Raw genomic sequence first — 16607 nt, 5'->3', positions numbered from 1 at the left:
TATTTGGTATGGCCAAGCACAAAGGAAACGTTACGTAATTATAAAACACATTGATGTCATAAAAGTGAAACAATACGAGTTTTACCTCAATGTATTTGACATAATTAGCATAGCTGAATAGATTTTAAGAATCGTTTTGGTTATTGGTACATATGAGTGAGGTTAATTGTTCCTAGGCGACACATTACAGATATGTATTACAATTTGAGGTATAATTTATAATGTAATATAGCATAAATATGAAATATAATTTGTTTTACCCCAAAATATTGTCATAATTTAATAATGTAATAAACAAATATTTTACGTTACAAAATGTAATTTTAGTACTTAAGTTTCATATTTAGTTTTGACTTCATTTTACGCTAAATTTAGTAATTATTTTTACTTACAAACTCATTTTGCACGCTCCTTTATGAATAATAATTAAAAAAAAAAAAAGCTTATTAAAAAAAAAGGACAGGACAAAGTAGGTTCAACATGACAAAGCATAAAATGAATGTGTTTAATTTATTTTCCATGGTGTTAAGATAGACAGTGCAGGAAACATTGACCATTGGACAGTTAAGTACAGGCTGGACAAAAGAAGCGTAACATAATATGCCAATAAAGACTGTATGATGCATATTTAATCCCACATTTGAAACTTTGAGATGTGTGTATGTGTTGGGAACGAATTTACTTAGTATGTCATTTAGAAGTGTAAAAATATTCCAAATCAGCCTCAAACAGAAAAAGCAGACACTATTCTCAGTAGTGGTGGTCACGGATCAGGCAATAACAGGCAACCGGACAAACATCTCAATCTGCTACATCCAACCCAAGTCCATCTCATTCACAGCCAGCTGGATTTGTCCTCCTCGAACTTCTTGGGATCGATGAAGGGCTTGTCCACAGACCTGGTCATAAGCTCGCCGCAGTACACGCACTCGGACGCGACCATGTCGTCCAGGTCGGATTTCATCTGCTCGCGACTAACCCCGCCCTTGCTATGGCTGGGCGCGTCGCCTTCCTCATTCAGCGTGGGACGGTGTCGCGATTTGGACGCCTGCGTGGAGGCAGAGAGTTTCTTCTGCAGCTCGTCCAAACGACTCAGCTTGTAGGCAGACAGGTGAGGCGTCACTTCCTAGAGGGTGGAAAATGTCAAAAATGCATCGTCCGTGTAAATGGAAACACTTCTCTCGATCGTAATTGTGCGGCGTACCTGCAGGAGGCAGTCAGAGTGGAACATGTGTCCACACAGGAATAAATAAAAGGGCCTGTTGAGCAACGGAAAATCACAGGACGAACATTTGTCCTGGGAGTCCACCACGCCGTACTTGTTCCGCATTTCCTGGATGTCCTCTCGGATGCGTTTGGCGCTCTCGGTGGCCTCCTCCATTTCCTGCTTCAGCTCCTCGATGTGCTTGTTGTACTCCTCCAGGGAGCTGCAGATGGCCTCCTGAAAGACACAAACAGACGGACGGGTAAGATATTTTAAAGAAGTGTTTGCCAAACGTTTCTGTGACAAAGCACACGTTTTACACTAATGCTGCTTGTTGTGAAGTGAGTCGAGTTCACTGCCACCATACAGTGCTTGTATCTTTAACTTTAACTTGCAAATCAAAGAAGAAGGGAAAAAAAACAGCCGAATAACGGCTTGTATCTCAAAAAACTCAAGTTGGGTCTCTTGTATTTTAAAGCACCACGATTAATCGGCCAGCCGATTTAATCGGACGATATTAGCTTTCTTAAAATCTGGCTAAACAGGCAGATTTTTTTAAACAACTGTTTTTCTCTATGTTGTCAAGTTGAAAAAATACTAAAGGACAGAGTACCATAAAACAGTTAATTGTTCTGCCTAACCCTAATTCATTAATTCACCCCAAAACATATAAATACGTTTTTTAATACTTTATCCTTCACTCCACTTCACTTCACTTCACTTGGTAACAGTTGTTACAAAAAACTGCCAGTAGGTGGCAGCAGAGTATACGAGATCAGCCAGGGCTGTGTTGCAACAAGCTCTTTTTTATGGCAGGTTTGTGAATAATAATAAAACTTGGATATATTCTAATGCTAACTGCTGCAAAACGGAAACATAAACAAATATACTTTTTTTCCCTGATAAAAGAAGAGACTCTAATATTTCTTTTGGTAGGTTCCATGTTTTTAGAGCAATAGAATACAATATTCTGTGGGCCTTGCAAAATCAGTCAAAATCCAGCAAAACAGCTGGGAGCGAAGGGGGTTACTGCGGTGAAAATGGCTGGGAGTGAAAAAGTTAATCGGTTATCAGAATTTTATTTTGTCAAATATCGTAATCTACATGGGCCTAAAAAAAAAAAAATCCATACCGGTTGGCCCTAGTAAAATCATGAAAACTGATTGCTTCAAAATAATGTCATATAGTCATGGTTAATGGTTTCCAACCTTAAAGTGGTCGATGGTGACAAAGTCGGGAAAGAAAGGCAGGATGTCCTCGATCTTGAGCAGGTCGCAGCTGGACAAGCAGTTCATGGCCTTCTTCACGTCCTTCTCCTCCTGCACCACATGACGGGCGATCTTCAGCCACAGCTTCTTTCGCAGCTCCTCGTCATCCTCCGGCAGGTCGGCGCAGCTCTTGGCCAAATCCACATCCACCTGCGGACAACACAGCCTTACTCGTAAGTTGGGGCGCTCATAAGTCAAGGCGCAACTGTCCCGATTGAACTTACTTGCAACGCGAGATCCACCGCCTCCTCGTACAGCTCCATAATCCTGTACACTAGCACGCAGGCGCGCAGGTAGCCGTGTTCGGCGCACAGCCTGAGCGCGTACTTGAGGTCGTAGTGGATCTCCGAGGCGTACGTGCCCGCCTCCTCCAGGTAGCGCAGCAGCGAGTCGGGCTTGTACTTGGCGTAGAGCGACAGCAGGTAGTTGTGGATGGCCTCCTCGGTGACGCGCAGCTCGTGCACGCAGAACTCCATGTAGCGCACCGTCTCGTTGATCTGCTGGCTGCTTCCCTTGTGGCTGTAGTTCATCAGCGCCGGGATGAGTTTCTTGGGCTCCAGCCGCTTGCCCATTTGGATCCAGGCGTCCACCACCCTCTCGGGGATGTGCTGCATGAGCACCGGGGAGAACTTGTAGAAGAGCTTCTCGTCGCAGTGCTTGGCGAGCACCTCCAGGGCGGCGCTGTAGTCGTCGTGCTGGCAGTAGTGCGACACCACCCTCTCGTAGTCCTGCATGACCACCGAGAAGTACACCATGTCGTCCACGTTGCCGTGGCTGGCCAGCAGGTCGTAGATGGTGCCGCGGTTGTTGAACAGGCACTCGCGGTGCTTGGAGGTGCTCAGGAAGTGGCGGAACTCCTCGCGGGTCTCCCGGAAGAGGATGCCCGCCTTGCCGTCGTCATCCTCCAGCTGGCCCAGCCGGTTCAAGTAGAGCTCGGCCAGCCAGGTGACGAGCAAGGTGATCTGCGTCCTCTCGCTCGCCTTCAGATTGCTCAGCTTTTTCAGCAAGAACTCCTTCAGGGCCTCCTCTTGCTTGGCCTCGATGAACTTGAGCGCAATCTCTTCGAAGTAGTTCTGCGTCAGGGCGTAGCACTTGGCGCTCTCCAGGTAGCGCTTGTTCTGGAAACAATGCTCAGCCTCCTTGGCCAGGACCATGTCCATGCATTCGGGCCGCTCGCGGCAGTACTCCTTGGCCAGGTCGAACTTGTTCATGCTCATGTACATCTGCCACACGTCGCGGGACTCGCGCTGGATGTGGTAGCGGAACACGGCCCGCTCCGTGTAGATCCACACCAGGCCGCCCGACGGGTCCTTGATCATCCTCTTGAGGGGGCCGAATTTGTCCGGGAACACGTCCTCGTGAACCACCTGGCCGTTCAGCGTGCAGATCGCCTTGACCCGGTCGTGCAGCAACAAGAGGAAGTGGAACTGGGTCAGGACGATGGAGATGGGCTTGTTGAGGGACAGGTCGATGTCGGCCGTGTACTCCCACACCTGAGGAACAAACACAACATGAGAGGAGTCGTGGCAAATAATGGAGCAAATACAGTGAAACATTTGCGGTTGTACTGAAAAATGGTTCATTTATTCCATATATACACACACACATTTACAGTTAAGGCTGTGCAATTATTCAAAATTCAATTACGATTTCAGTTTTTACACTCCACAATTACAAAATTAACATAATCGTAAACAAACTTAGTTGTTTACATTTATATATGTTTGCACCTTTTTTTTAATTTTAAACTGACTAATTTAATAAATCTTGTTTGGTCCAAAAGGAACTTGCATAATGATAGTGTTTTTATTTATATGTATATATATGTTTAAAAATGGTCTTGTTTTGTAACAAAAAACTAATGATTGCATTAATCGTGATTTGAATTATTACCAAATTAATAGTGATAAAAAAAAAATCATAATCGAGCAGCCCTATGTACAGGACTGCCATTATGACTAGAAAAGCTGCCAAAACATTGTAAATGAAAGTAAAACAACCAAATGTTGCAGTTTAAAATATAACGAGTTTAAAAAAAAGACACTCAAGTAAAAATGACTATTGTTAAAAAAAAAACGTTTAAAATAAAACCACTTTAAAAAATGCAAAAGACTACCATAACATTTAAAAAAATGCATAAATAAAACTACAAATGGCTCCAAAATTGAGCAGTTTAAAATAAAACTGCCATACAACAAACACGTTTAAACTTACAAATACCCACTTTTTGAATAAAATAAAAAAATAAAACTACAAGCATACCGAGCCTATTGTCGCATCCATGTGCCTTTTGGAGGCGGGATCTCCTGGTGAGGTTTGAGTCAATGAGTCTGCGCGTGTGCCTGCATGCTCATGGTTATGCTCTTTTCCTGGGGTTCAATAACTTAAAAAGTCTATTTCATGAATGTGACTCTCCTTTCCCACGTGTCAGGGCATCAAAACATTATCTTAAAAATAAACACTGGGGAGAGGTTCAAACATAATCCCGTGGTCATAACAGTTACCTGCACGTCACTCAACAGTGAGTCAGGCCTGACGTAGTCCAGCTGCCCGTAGAGCACGCCGTTGCCCATCATCCAGGCAAAGGCCTTGGGGGAGGTACGGAGCTTGGACGTGTAGAAGGTGATCTCGCTATAGCCCATGTTGGCCGGGAACTCCTGAAAGCTAGGCAGCAGGTCCTGGTTCTGGGTGAAGATGGAGCTGAAGCCCTGCTGCTCCATGCCCTCGGCTACTTTGCCCACAAACTGGAAGAGGCGCTTGCGGGTGGTGGCGATGATAAAGTACTTGTTCTCCAGGCCGCGCTCCACCTCCAGGCAGCACACCGGCGCCGGCTTCCCGTCTTCCTCCAGGGAGTGGAACTGGAATAATATTAGCATGTGTATTACATGACACATTATGTTACAATTATGTGGTTTGATTGAACATTTTGGCGATTTCACTGAATTGACTTCCAATAAAAACTATGTAGCCCAAACACACTCATGAAGACGCACTTGTCTGAAGTACTGGTCCGGGTTGGTGTTAAAGAGGCTCCCTTCGGTGGCAGAGATCTCGGCCTCGAAGATGACGCCTTGGCCGGTGCCGACCAGGATGGGCCCCGTGCTGGTCTCGTTGCCCAGCAGCTTGTTCCAGCCCACGCTCTCCACCAGGTGGCCCCGCCAGCGAGACAGACTGCGCACCTTTTGCGTGTTCCTGTTCAGGTACAGACACTCGCTGGTGCTCATGCTGATTAGCAAGTGGGAGCCTAAATAAAAAAAGACAGAACAATTGTAAGAGAAGACAGAGATGTTAAGTTTGGTCTTTTTCATCCCCCATAGTCATAGTATGTTAACAATAGTGAACATTTCTACTCATGGAGAGGAATCTTTAATAATCAAAATGTCTTTACATTTATTTATAAAACTTTGAGTAGGAGTAGCAGGGTTACACTGAAAAAGTAATTTGAGAAAAAGGCACAATATACCCTCATCACGAAAGAAAGGGGAAAAAATTTGTACAATTTTACACTAAATGTCTAAATTTTATCAGAAATGCGAAAAATCACATTACTAGAAAAAAGTTGTAATGTTGCGAGAATAAAATATTTACTTAAGGAATATAGTTGGAATATCGCAATTACAAAATATTAAATTGATTGTGTTTTTTTTCCTTTTATTTTTTTATCAAGGTTTTAATTTCAAGATAAAAATACCAATTTACAAGAAAAGGTTCACAATATTGCAATAAAAAAAAATATTTCAATTGTAACTTTAAGAGAATAAAATCTGAAAGGTTTCAGTGATAAAAAAATTAATGTCATAAAGCAATATTACAAAAAAAGTACTTTTACAAACGCGAAGCACGATAACCTAAAAAAAAGTCTTAATTTTGTGAGAATTTGAATGTTACAAAGAAAAAAAACATACTTTTGCTAGACTATGTTGTGTATTTTCTTGGGATTATCCAAGAATAACTGAATAAATTTCCAAGATACTCGAATACTACTTACAAAATCATAGAACAAGAATTTTAAAAAAAAAACGTTTTTTTACAAGAGACATTTAATTTAGGAGAATTAAAATCTAATTTAATTTTTTTTTTTTACTTTGACCAGACTTAATCCAGTATTTTCTTAGATTAATCCAATCATCAACCAGAAATGTTTTTAACAAATAATCATACTACCCAAATAACACTAGTTTCAAACTGTTACTTGTATGCTAATTTGCATTTTATGAAAATGTACACCATAAAAATGTAAATGAATATCATTCTTGGGGGATCAACGTTGATTTTCTTACCCGTTGGATCCAGGAAGAGTTTGTGTACTTTGCTGTCATCTTTCCTTCCAAGGTCAATCTGATTGGGGTGATCAGGTTTAGCCAAATCAATCCTACAAAGAAACGTGCATACATTCCTATCAGCCTTTTTCATCTCCCAACAACTCTTCTTGAAGACTCCAATAAACATCTATGACTGGACTAATCACAGCTTGTCACCGACTTTTCAACTAATCCAATCAAAAAGCACTGCACTAGTGAGCAATTACAGTGACCGTTTATGATTGTTATTTGCCTCAGCAGGGCGTCCTTCCCCAGACTCATGCATAGCTGATTGTTGCAGACTGCCAGGTGATTTATCCTCTCGGGTGGCGTAAAATCGATCCTCTGCTTGTTGAAAATGGGCTTTTCTTCCTCGAGTCGCACATTGACGAAGCCTGAGAAAACGTTTGAGTCATTAAACAGTATTATCCCAGAATCTCCCAATCACTCCTGGTTGCCTCCCCGGCTTACCTGAATGTGTTATCCCGATATTGGCACTCGCCAGGCGGCCGTGCTGCTGTGCACTTTGTCTGCTATTTTGCGAGTCCTCGTACTCGTCCAGTATCGAAGCCATATTTACGTGGAACTTGATTCCAAATCAGTGAATGAAGCTAGACAGCTAAAATATGACTATGCAGCTAGCCCTCTAGTTAGCTGGCAGCTAGCTCTCGTAAACTGGCCTCAGCGATTCTCGTCCGCCTGTTTCGCCTATTTCAAAACATATTAGCACATTTCAGACGTTACTAAGATAATATAACATTCAACAGTCGTATAATACAAAATAGTTCGCCTTCAGGGCGGCATTAATGAGTAGCTCCATAGCTAGCTAGGAGCTATATCCCGTAAAATAACTCGTCCGAGGCATTTTCTAGTTTCATTAGCGGGTTGTAGACTTGTAACGGTCACATAATATTACTAAACATTCAACCGCCTTATAGTAGTATTACCGAAACTGACTACAAGTGCGTAAATGAGGGAGAAAGGAGCGAGTCAGGTGACAGTCCTCATGTGATCATAGTTGATGCATTACCCCCATTCTGACATCGGGGGTCGCTGTTGTAACAATGACCGACATAGTTTCCGGCTTTCTCTTGGTAGGCAAATAATAGTGTTGCACTGATAAGGGAAGAAATTAATTCAGAAGAATTATTCCTAACGTAAGCCTTTCTCTCAGTGGGCATATTTATGACAACGGGTCAGAGCAGAAAGTTGCTTTAACTATGAAAAATCCTGTATGAACATGAATAATTGATGCAGTGCTCCTTACCGACGTTGGGTGTCGCTACTGGACAATGTTGGAACAACAAGTTTCACTTTTCCCTCAATGGGCGTGGTTATTCAAATTACAAGCTCCCGGAGTGTTAGTGACTCTAAATATATTTAAAAAAAAACTGCCGCCCCTCTCGAGTCATAGCACAGAAGACGGTAAAGACACCCGATGGTGAGAATCGCGCCCGACATGCCACCTCACATGGAGTACTTCTACCACGAGTCCCGCGTCTCCGGTTGCGGACTGACCCGGGAGGACGAGCTGGAGCCGGGCGTCATCAGCTGCATGCTGGTGGGCGACGGCGCGGTGGGCAAGACCAGCATGATTGTCAGCTACACCTTAAACGGATACCCGGTGGACTACAAGCAAACCGGCTTCGACGTCTTCTCTGGTATGATATTTATTCATTCAAATGAACTCAAAATGAATTTGGAACAACAATTTTATGTCATTATATTTTCCCCCGTATACGGTACATTCATTTTAAGTACATTTCTAAAAATACAAAAAAAAAAACACACAATTGTAATGTGTAGTATTAATGTAAAAATGTTCACACATAAGGAATACAAGTACAGTAACATCAAGTGGATCACCAACTTTTTTTTACAAAACTACAGAAAATACGTCATCATCTATTGATTTGTCTAAGTGAGTTAAATTAAACAAAGAAATGAGGAAAGGTTGGTTTGGAGGCTTGATTTTTGACTTTTTTTTTTTTTTAATCACTGGGGTCATTTGTTATACTTTTGTTCCCCTTGAAAGATGTAAAAATCAATCATTACCTTTATTTAATCAAGAGAATAACCCATTGTGATGGAGAGCTCTTTTTGAATGGTGATCTGGCCAGGAAGGCGGAGCATATAATAACACTAATACATAAAAGAACACAGTATACATGAAAGTATGGGGGGGGGGGGTTATGTATAAAAGCACAGTACAACTACAAAGAGAACTAATTGCCGATAGACTACCATCCACCCAGAATTTCACATTTCAAGGAATTAAAAAATATAATTATTATGTACTGCATGAACTGTAAATGGTATTACTTGTTTTCAACAGGCCAGGTCCAAGTAGATGGATCCCCAGTCAGAGTACAGCTGGTGGACACTGCAGGACAGGTAAATCTGAGTTTACCATTTTTTTCTATTTATCTTACTTTTCTTTGTCAGACTCAAAAACATAACTACATATAAATATATTTCCTTAAGAGTAGTCATTATTCACATATAAATGGCCAATATGACACCTTTTTGATATCTTCACCCAACCAACCATGGATTATGATCTCTACAGTTGTTAACTTCCCATTGGTTGTGCATCTATCGTGTAAATCTTTCGCTCTCACATCGCTCTTTGCATGCTAACAATTTTCTCTTTGTGGCAAACAAACTGTCAATTTTATTTAAACAACTCCAATTCCCAACAAAAGCCACTGGATTGGTTTTAGGGCCCGACTGCTGCTGGGTAATAGTTGTTAAAGTGGCAGTGGCTGTTTTTTTTTTTTGGATTACTTTACTTTGGAGTCAGCCAGTCCTCCCTCAAACATCCAAAATACTGTTGTTTTCCTCTTATACCGCTGGAACGCATACGTGGGAGCACAAAAGTCCCGTCTGGGCCTCCCCCCACTGCCTATTTACATTAGAATCCATTTTAAGAATCTGCTATTGGTCTCCACATCTCTAAATGGTTTCACCCGTGTGGTAAACAAGGGTTCACTGTGTACGGGTTTTAATTGATGTTAGGATTATGAGGGACTTCTTGTTATGAATTCACCTTTTATATATAATAAGTCCCTGGACCCAATAAGTCTGAGATCTCCTCCTGTAAGCAATCTTTTGTTGTTAATGTTTGACGCCAATTCCACTGACTCACATTCTCGATGCCTTTCAGGAGGAGTTTGACGAGTTCCGATCGCTGTCCTACTCTCACACGGACGTCTTCCTGCTCTGCTTCAGCATGGTCAACCCCGCCTCCTTCCACAACATCACCAAAAAATGGGTGCCCGAGATCCGCGCCTGCAACCCCACCTCGCCCATCGTCCTGGTGGGCACTCAGTCGGACCTCCTCCTGGACGTCAACGTGCTCATCGGCCTGGACCGCGCCAGCGTCAAGCCCGTGGCCAGCTCGCGGGCGCAAGGCATGGCGGAGAAGATCCGGGCGGCGGACTACGTGGAGTGCTCGTCGCTCACGCAGAAGAACTTGAAGGAGGCGTTCGACGCCGCCATCTTCGCCGCCATCAAGAACAAGGCGCGGCAGGCCAAGAAAAGGCGCTCGTCGGACAGGCGCACCAAGGCCTTTTCCAGGTGCAGTTGGAAAAAATTCTTCTGCTTTGTCTGAGCCGATCGGGACTGTCGACACAAGTTCTTAATTTATATGCGACGTTGGTCTGTGAAGTGACATTCAGGAAATGGCATCGGGAGAAGGTTATGGAGCCCCCACCCACCGAGCTAGGACTGTTGTCTTGTTTACAACCACTTGAGCTTGGAATACGCAGTTATGTGAAACATTACGCTGCTAATGAATTCTTCTGGTTGACCTGTTACACTGGAAAATGTGCTAATAAGTTAGCTGGAAATGCTATCTATTGTATGGAAAGCTGTTGGAGCATTTATTCCGTATCCTTGACTGTGGTGAACGGTGAGGTGCTAATCTATGCTAACACAGTAGTAAAGTATGGAAAAACACTTCTAAAATCATAAGAAATCACGAGGATCCCTAATAATCCTACTTCCTCTCACCCCATTCAAACTTACAGACTGTTGGGCCATTTTGTCGAAAGACAACATGCAAATGACATGTATTTGCATGCTCACATGTGTGTGTACTGGTGAAACAGAGGCCGTGAAGCCCGGTTTCAGCACACGAGCGTCAGCAAGCTGCTCTTTTGTTTTAAACGCGTGAAGCCTCCGCGTCAGGTCGCGGTGCAAAAAAAGCGAGGTGCCACGTTTTTACCTGAGCGCTAAAGGACGCTGCCCAGACTGGTTTTCGTGCCTTAATTAACGCGACGGTGACTTTTTGCAATGTTGCGAAAAGGAACGCACGTACTGTATCGCATTGACCCAGTTTTGAGTTTGAGCAGGTCACAGGAGGGCAGTCAGGTTGGACCTTCAGCCCTTGTGATGGTGATCAGTCTAGACTCTCGAGATCACGGTTTTCAAACTCATTTTTGTCACGGGCCTTTAATGGTTTCCTTGAAAGGAAAAAAAAAAATAGCTGCATATATTCACCTCATCTACTATTTGTCCTTAATTTGATTTGTTGATAGATATTTTTTGAATAACAAACTGAGATAAGTCATGGAAAAATACAAGTAAATATTGTAGTTATTTTTTCATTCATGTTAAGGGATTTGTTCACCATAAAGAAAAATAGTAAAATTCTGCCCCCCAAAAAAGGGCAGTTACATATAGCATGAAATGTGAAGTAAACATATTTTAAAACTCACATTTCAACTATTTTGATTACCACAAAAATAAGCACAAAAAAATAAATTGTATGCAATGAATTTTCTCTAAAGATTCCTACTTTGCAAAAATTACTTCCTTTTTTTTCTTTTTTAAACTGCCATTAGTGGATTTGGCGTAGCATAGCCCTACCTGCCCCTAATTCCAAAAAAAAGAGCCATATTTTGCACTCCAGTCTAATCTCATAACCTTACATGTATATAATATTGGATGTATATAGAACTGGACGTTTATTATGCTTCTTGTGGAAGTGGTCCGAATGAAATGTGTTTGTTCAAACAATTGTTGACACCAAAGTGGATTTTCAATGTAAACTTTTTTTTTTTGTATCACTTATGTGCTATTGTGCCTCCCTCTCCTCTAACCCGTGTGTCTTGTTATTTACATGTCAGAGCGATGTGACGTAAATAAATGAAGTGCAAATTACAGCCTCTGTGTTATGTATATTTTTAGACTGAACAATTCACAGCCATCTGATAAGACAAGCTACTTTACATTTGGGGAAAACTTTATTTTTGGAGGGGGAGGGGGGGGGGCACAGGAACTGAGGCAGCCATTCCTACTCTCCACGGGGAATTGGCATAATCTCAGTAGGCCACAATAGCCACCTTTCCTGCACCGTCTCCCACCCCCAAGCACGTGATAATTAACCTGGGGCCTCCAGTCGGGCCCGGGTGAGGGGGGGTGAACCTTTCTAATGCGTGACCGCGCCTTGCTGGGATGTCTTTTTGTGACTGATTGTGTCACTTGGAAAAAAAAGTCTCAAAATGAGATTAAGGAGGATCCACGAGCCACTGTGATTGATGATAATCCACCCGCAAAGAAGTGCGTCTGTGTTTGTGGGGAAGCCTCACCCGCATGAGGTTGGAAAGGTGTGACGGGAAATGTTAATAATAGTAATACATGGGTGGTTTTGTCCACAAATTACCAAAAAAAAAATGCTATTCCTTCAAATACAGTAGCAGGCATGTGAAAATCATTATCCTGCTGTGCCATATCGCAATTACGCCAACAGGTAATGAGATAATTACCTTTACATATTTGACTATTTTTAAATATACTGCCAAACAGGTAAAATAGTTCTTAAGTTAGAGTTGTTGTTTTTTTTATTTTGCATTTCCGTCTTCTCTTCATGACACGTGCGCACTCATGGCTGACAACGAGGCACTCTAAAGTGGCTAAGGTAATGGACTACCCAAAGGGAGGATGCATTTTTAGGGTGTAGGCATAGCTAGCTAGCTAACTACGTATCACAATCGTGGCCGTTGACCGCTAATGCTAATGAAGAAGCACAAACATTTATATAATGGGGGAATTGCTGGCTGGAAAATAGTAGTAAATAGTTGTCAGACTGCACAAGAAACAAATCCCAGAAGTCACGTTACAAGGTCTCTAAATACACAGTGAGCCTCTTCCATTATCTGGAAGTGAAAGACGTTCTCTCATACGTGCTACGCTGCACATTTGCTGTGAACAGGTTGAACGGGAGGGAAAAACAATACGTCAGATGTCTGTTTTCTATTAGAGTCGCGCATCCATCATCGGTTACGAGGCAGCTCCCGTCTTAGATGAACAACTGCTACCACGCAGGCCTTTAAATTAGATTCAAAGAGAAGCACCCACACTAGTATTTGACTTTTGACCTTTTATCTACTTTCAAATTCTTTGATTTTCATTGAACATTGACTTATAGATGCATGCTTGGTGTGTCATTGGTGGATCTACAGAATTGCCAACTTCAAAGATCTGTGTTTTGGGAATTTAGCTTTGAAAGCGCTCTTTGGAACTTCAAGATTTCAGAACTTGACAAAAGGGGGAGGGTTAATACTATTGTAGCACTCAATAATAATGACAATTTAGACTGTTCTCTCCTAAAATAAATAAATAATTTAATTAAGCTGTTCTAGTGTTAAAAGTGTATTTTTAAACGATTATATACCCCTAGGCGTTATTGTGACCATTTTTTGGCTTTTTGTTGACTCTGACCAAGCCATTTCAAAATAAAATACTGCCCACGGGTTAATTGAGAATCTTTAATCAATTGGGGAATTCAATGCTATGAATTTCATTTCAAATATGTTTTATCTATTCCTGTTTACCCAAAAGACAAGCGCTTTTACGTTTTACATTTGCTCCCTTACTGTACCCAACGCGGACCAGACTCTTCAAACCAAGATATGGACCAAATTGTGATCATTATTATTTTTTTCATGTTTGCTCATTTTAAAGACTCGCTTATGTTACCAAAACTTGCATAACCCTTCTGTCCAGTTGATAATTTTAGATATCAAGGACTTGAAGGAATGGAACGTTTTGTGTAGAGGACACTTTGAAGTGTCCAGGGTAATGTGAAGGTCAGCGTTGTGCTGACCCTCAGAGGGTCAAGACCACCCGTCAGACTCCTCTTCACAAATGCACTTCATATTATTTATGAGTCTCCCCCCACCCCCCACTCAAGCCATTTTACGGTCTACCGTTCAAAGAACAGATGCTTTGCCAAACATCTGAAGGAGAAAATTGTCATCTTTTGAATGATGTGTTCGTACAAGCGAGAGGGCCTTGTTGTTGTTGGACCAGTTTTAGGTTTTCGGAAAAAACAGGCTCAACTCTCCTTCTCATGGGTTAGTCATATTTTTCTCACCGGGGGCTGGTTCCTTTCCCAGGGTTTTCCGAGGTTTGTGTCAGGAGTCATCAACTGAGTCTTCTTCTGGCGGCCGGCCAGTTTCACTCTAGTGAAAAGGTTGGCAGGCAGGCCTGGAAGTCAGCAGGTGCACCGACAGGTCCACCTGGCTTTGTGTTTTTTAATGCCTTTAAAAAAAAACACCATTGTTACCTCTGCCAAACTCAAATCCCAAGAGGTGGGGGGTTTGATATTGTAGCTGTTGGTAAGCTGCTCAAGCCCCTGCACAAAATATATATATATATTTTTTTAAATACAATTTTGTTTACATGGTTTTATTTAATAACAAAAACAGTACTCACCGTTTGAACCACAATGGTGTGAATATCCGTTTCCGCTTTCAGTCTGTTGGTGTTCCCATCATTTTTTTCACAAGCAAACTGTCAGTTTCGGCGCTGAGTTGGTGAGAAATGTCCCAGACCGCCAGCGCCCAGCGGCAACAAACGCCCCCCCACCCCCCTTGTCTTGCTATTATTGAGTAATACAGATCATTTATTTGAAAGTGTCAAGTTCAGCAGAGACATTGAAAGACACCAGGGATGTTTGATGACTACATCAAAGTTCACAGTCTTCAAAGATCAAATTTTAATTCTCAATGAAAAAAAAAACTCTTGCAGGACATTTCTCTTTGTTTTATGCCAACATTATGCAAATCAACTGTGGGCATCATGTTAGTCTTTGTGTTTACTGGACTAATATTTGCAGTACTGTGCGCAAAAATGATAAATAGTCAGTAGAGTCTGCCTTGTGATAGATATTATAACATTTTTAATTCTTCATTTCATATATTAACCATTGTTACACATTATTAACATTTTAATTCTTTATATTAACCTTGTCGAAATGTTTTGTGTCCTTTGCAGAGCAGATGGTGTTGATTTCGGTATAATCTGACCTTAAAATGGGACATACTATTTAGTCTAAAAAAGTTCCTTCTCAGCGCTTTGTGCGAAAACACATTTGGTCCTTGAGAACAGAATCTGTTTTGAACACGCACCCCTGACTCTGTTTTCGCCATCGCTCATGGAAAAGTACCCAGAGAGTATGTTTTGTCTACAAATGAAAGAGAGGAGGTCTTTTAACTATAAGAAGCCATTGTACACGCGGAAGAGGCACATTTCGACGCTCTGAATCCCACCTGTTTAAGTGATGAATTAGAGGCTGTATGAGTGTCCAGAGATCTCTGTTAGATAAAATCATTTTTGCAAAGGTGTTTTTTTCTTACATTAAATCTGTCTTCAAATTTTGGAACACGCAAAGAGGACAAATAATTTTATTCCTCTTTCACTTGCTATGTAAAAAAAAAGTCCCATCTGCCGGTTCCAATGTCTGCTAGTAGTCTCCATGAACCAGGAAGTAGCCTGCTAGTTAACAAAAGGAAAATTAAACAATTGTGTCATTATGATTCTTTTTTTAGACACCATGGAAGTTTTCCACATGTACCAGAGTTCAGACTGTAGAGTTCCGTCTATAGTTATCTGGCTAGTGAAGAAACTTGTGGACAAACAAACATGCTGTATGTCCCTACAGATTTTTTTCACCATGGACATTTTATTAATGCCCCAGAATTCCGATGTTCCAGTCTCACCCATTAATTCCTAACATTGTCAGTGAACCAGGAAGTAGTACCCCATTAGCTAATGAATGGAAAGCTAAATGTGGCTACACATTTTTTTTTTACTAAAGCAATCTATTTTAGATTACATTGCAGTAAGATGTTTTAGCCACTGTAAAAAGTTGTTAGCATCTTAACACATTCACAGGAAACATCAAGTGAATGGCCTCATTCACTTGCAGATTAACGATTGGATTTCCTCTGCAAAGGAGAGATCAGTAGTGATCAAGGACCTTAGCACCTTTTCATTTAAATGTAAAAAAAAATAAAAAAGTTTGAAAGCAGAATCTTCTGTACTTGGGATTGATGTGAATAATCAACATTGTCAAGTGTGAGGTACGCAAAGGTTGTGGATTAAAAAGTAAGGAGCGTCTCTTCTCGAGCTACAATAAACACAAAGATCCTTTTTGATTTTGAACGACGCAGTACAAGCAGTAGATTTGAAATCAAAGATGAAATCAGTGCATTCTCCAGTCCAGTCTCGTTCCCATATCGGTTGCTGTGGGTTTTAAGTATGGCGTCAGAGCGCCCAGGTCAACATGACCTGGGGTGACATAACGAGGTCTAAATGACATGACCTCGGTCTTTTTAATTTAAAAAAAACCCCAAAAGATTAAGAAATGTATGCCTTTCTTTCCTCTGTACACGTTAGACGTTGTTTTGCAAAAGTATGCATTATGGTGCTTGAGTGGCATGTAAATTTGTGTAGGCCTAAAATCCACATAAAAATGACATGAGATGTCATGTTTTCTGAAAATTGCCCCAAGAGGAAGAAAAAAAGGAAAACTGAAGAGAATAA

At 41.5% G+C, this 16607-nt stretch overlaps 2 protein-coding genes across 3 annotated transcripts; one reads left to right on the top strand and one right to left on the bottom strand.

The window, feature by feature from the left end:
- Window positions 1-474: 474 nt before the first annotated feature.
- vps18 (VPS18 core subunit of CORVET and HOPS complexes) lies at window positions 475-14650 on the bottom strand. 2 transcript variants are annotated; one of them, XM_077552406.1, is made up of 11 exons: window positions 14496-14650; window positions 14155-14415; window positions 7245-7481; window positions 7027-7168; window positions 6753-6844; window positions 5466-5716; window positions 4977-5330; window positions 2697-3965; window positions 2413-2622; window positions 1205-1441; window positions 475-1126 (listed from the first exon to the last, which is right to left on the bottom strand). In XM_077552406.1, exons 3-11 carry the CDS (start codon window positions 7345-7347, stop codon window positions 836-838), a joined length of 2949 nt encoding a protein of 982 aa, XP_077408532.1. In that variant the 5' UTR covers window positions 7348-7481; window positions 14155-14415; window positions 14496-14650; the 3' UTR covers window positions 475-835. The 2 variants fall into 2 exon arrangements, with proteins under 2 accessions (XP_077408532.1, XP_077408533.1); XM_077552407.1 differs by having other exon boundaries at window positions 14155-14321; window positions 14496-14637.
- On the top strand, window positions 8082-11941 carry rhov (ras homolog family member V). The gene is made up of 3 exons (XM_077552408.1): window positions 8082-8434; window positions 9109-9167; window positions 9940-11941. The coding sequence occupies exons 1-3, from the start codon at window positions 8212-8214 to the stop codon at window positions 10384-10386; spliced, it is 729 nt and encodes a 242-aa protein (XP_077408534.1). The 5' UTR covers window positions 8082-8211; the 3' UTR covers window positions 10387-11941.
- Window positions 14651-16607: the final 1957 nt, after the last annotated feature.

The sequence above is a fragment of the Vanacampus margaritifer genome, chromosome 19 (genome assembly GCF_051991255.1).
Source record: "Vanacampus margaritifer isolate UIUO_Vmar chromosome 19, RoL_Vmar_1.0, whole genome shotgun sequence".
In the NCBI taxonomy this organism is placed as follows: Eukaryota; Metazoa; Chordata; class Actinopteri; order Syngnathiformes; family Syngnathidae; genus Vanacampus; species Vanacampus margaritifer.
This window is presented reverse-complemented; position numbering and strand designations above follow the sequence as displayed.

Excerpts from the sequence above, each read along its gene's own strand:
- vps18 (XM_077552406.1), bottom strand. The coding sequence starts at position 7,347 with ATGGCTTCGATACTGGACGAGTACGAGGACTCGCAAAATAGCAGACAA. Across the intron at positions 5,331-5,465 it reads CGGACCAGTACTTCAGACAA|TTCCACTCCCTGGAGGAAGA; the intron begins GTGCGTCTTCAT and ends ATATTATTCCAG. Across the intron at positions 2,623-2,696 it reads CGGTGGATCTCGCGTTGCAA|GTGGATGTGGATTTGGCCAA; the intron begins GTAAGTTCAATC and ends TGTTGTCCGCAG.
- rhov (XM_077552408.1), top strand. The coding sequence starts at position 8,212 with ATGGTGAGAATCGCGCCCGACATGCCACCTCACATGGAGTACTTCTAC. Across the intron at positions 8,435-9,108 it reads CGGCTTCGACGTCTTCTCTG|GCCAGGTCCAAGTAGATGGA; the intron begins GTATGATATTTA and ends TGTTTTCAACAG. Across the intron at positions 9,168-9,939 it reads TGGTGGACACTGCAGGACAG|GAGGAGTTTGACGAGTTCCG; the intron begins GTAAATCTGAGT and ends GATGCCTTTCAG.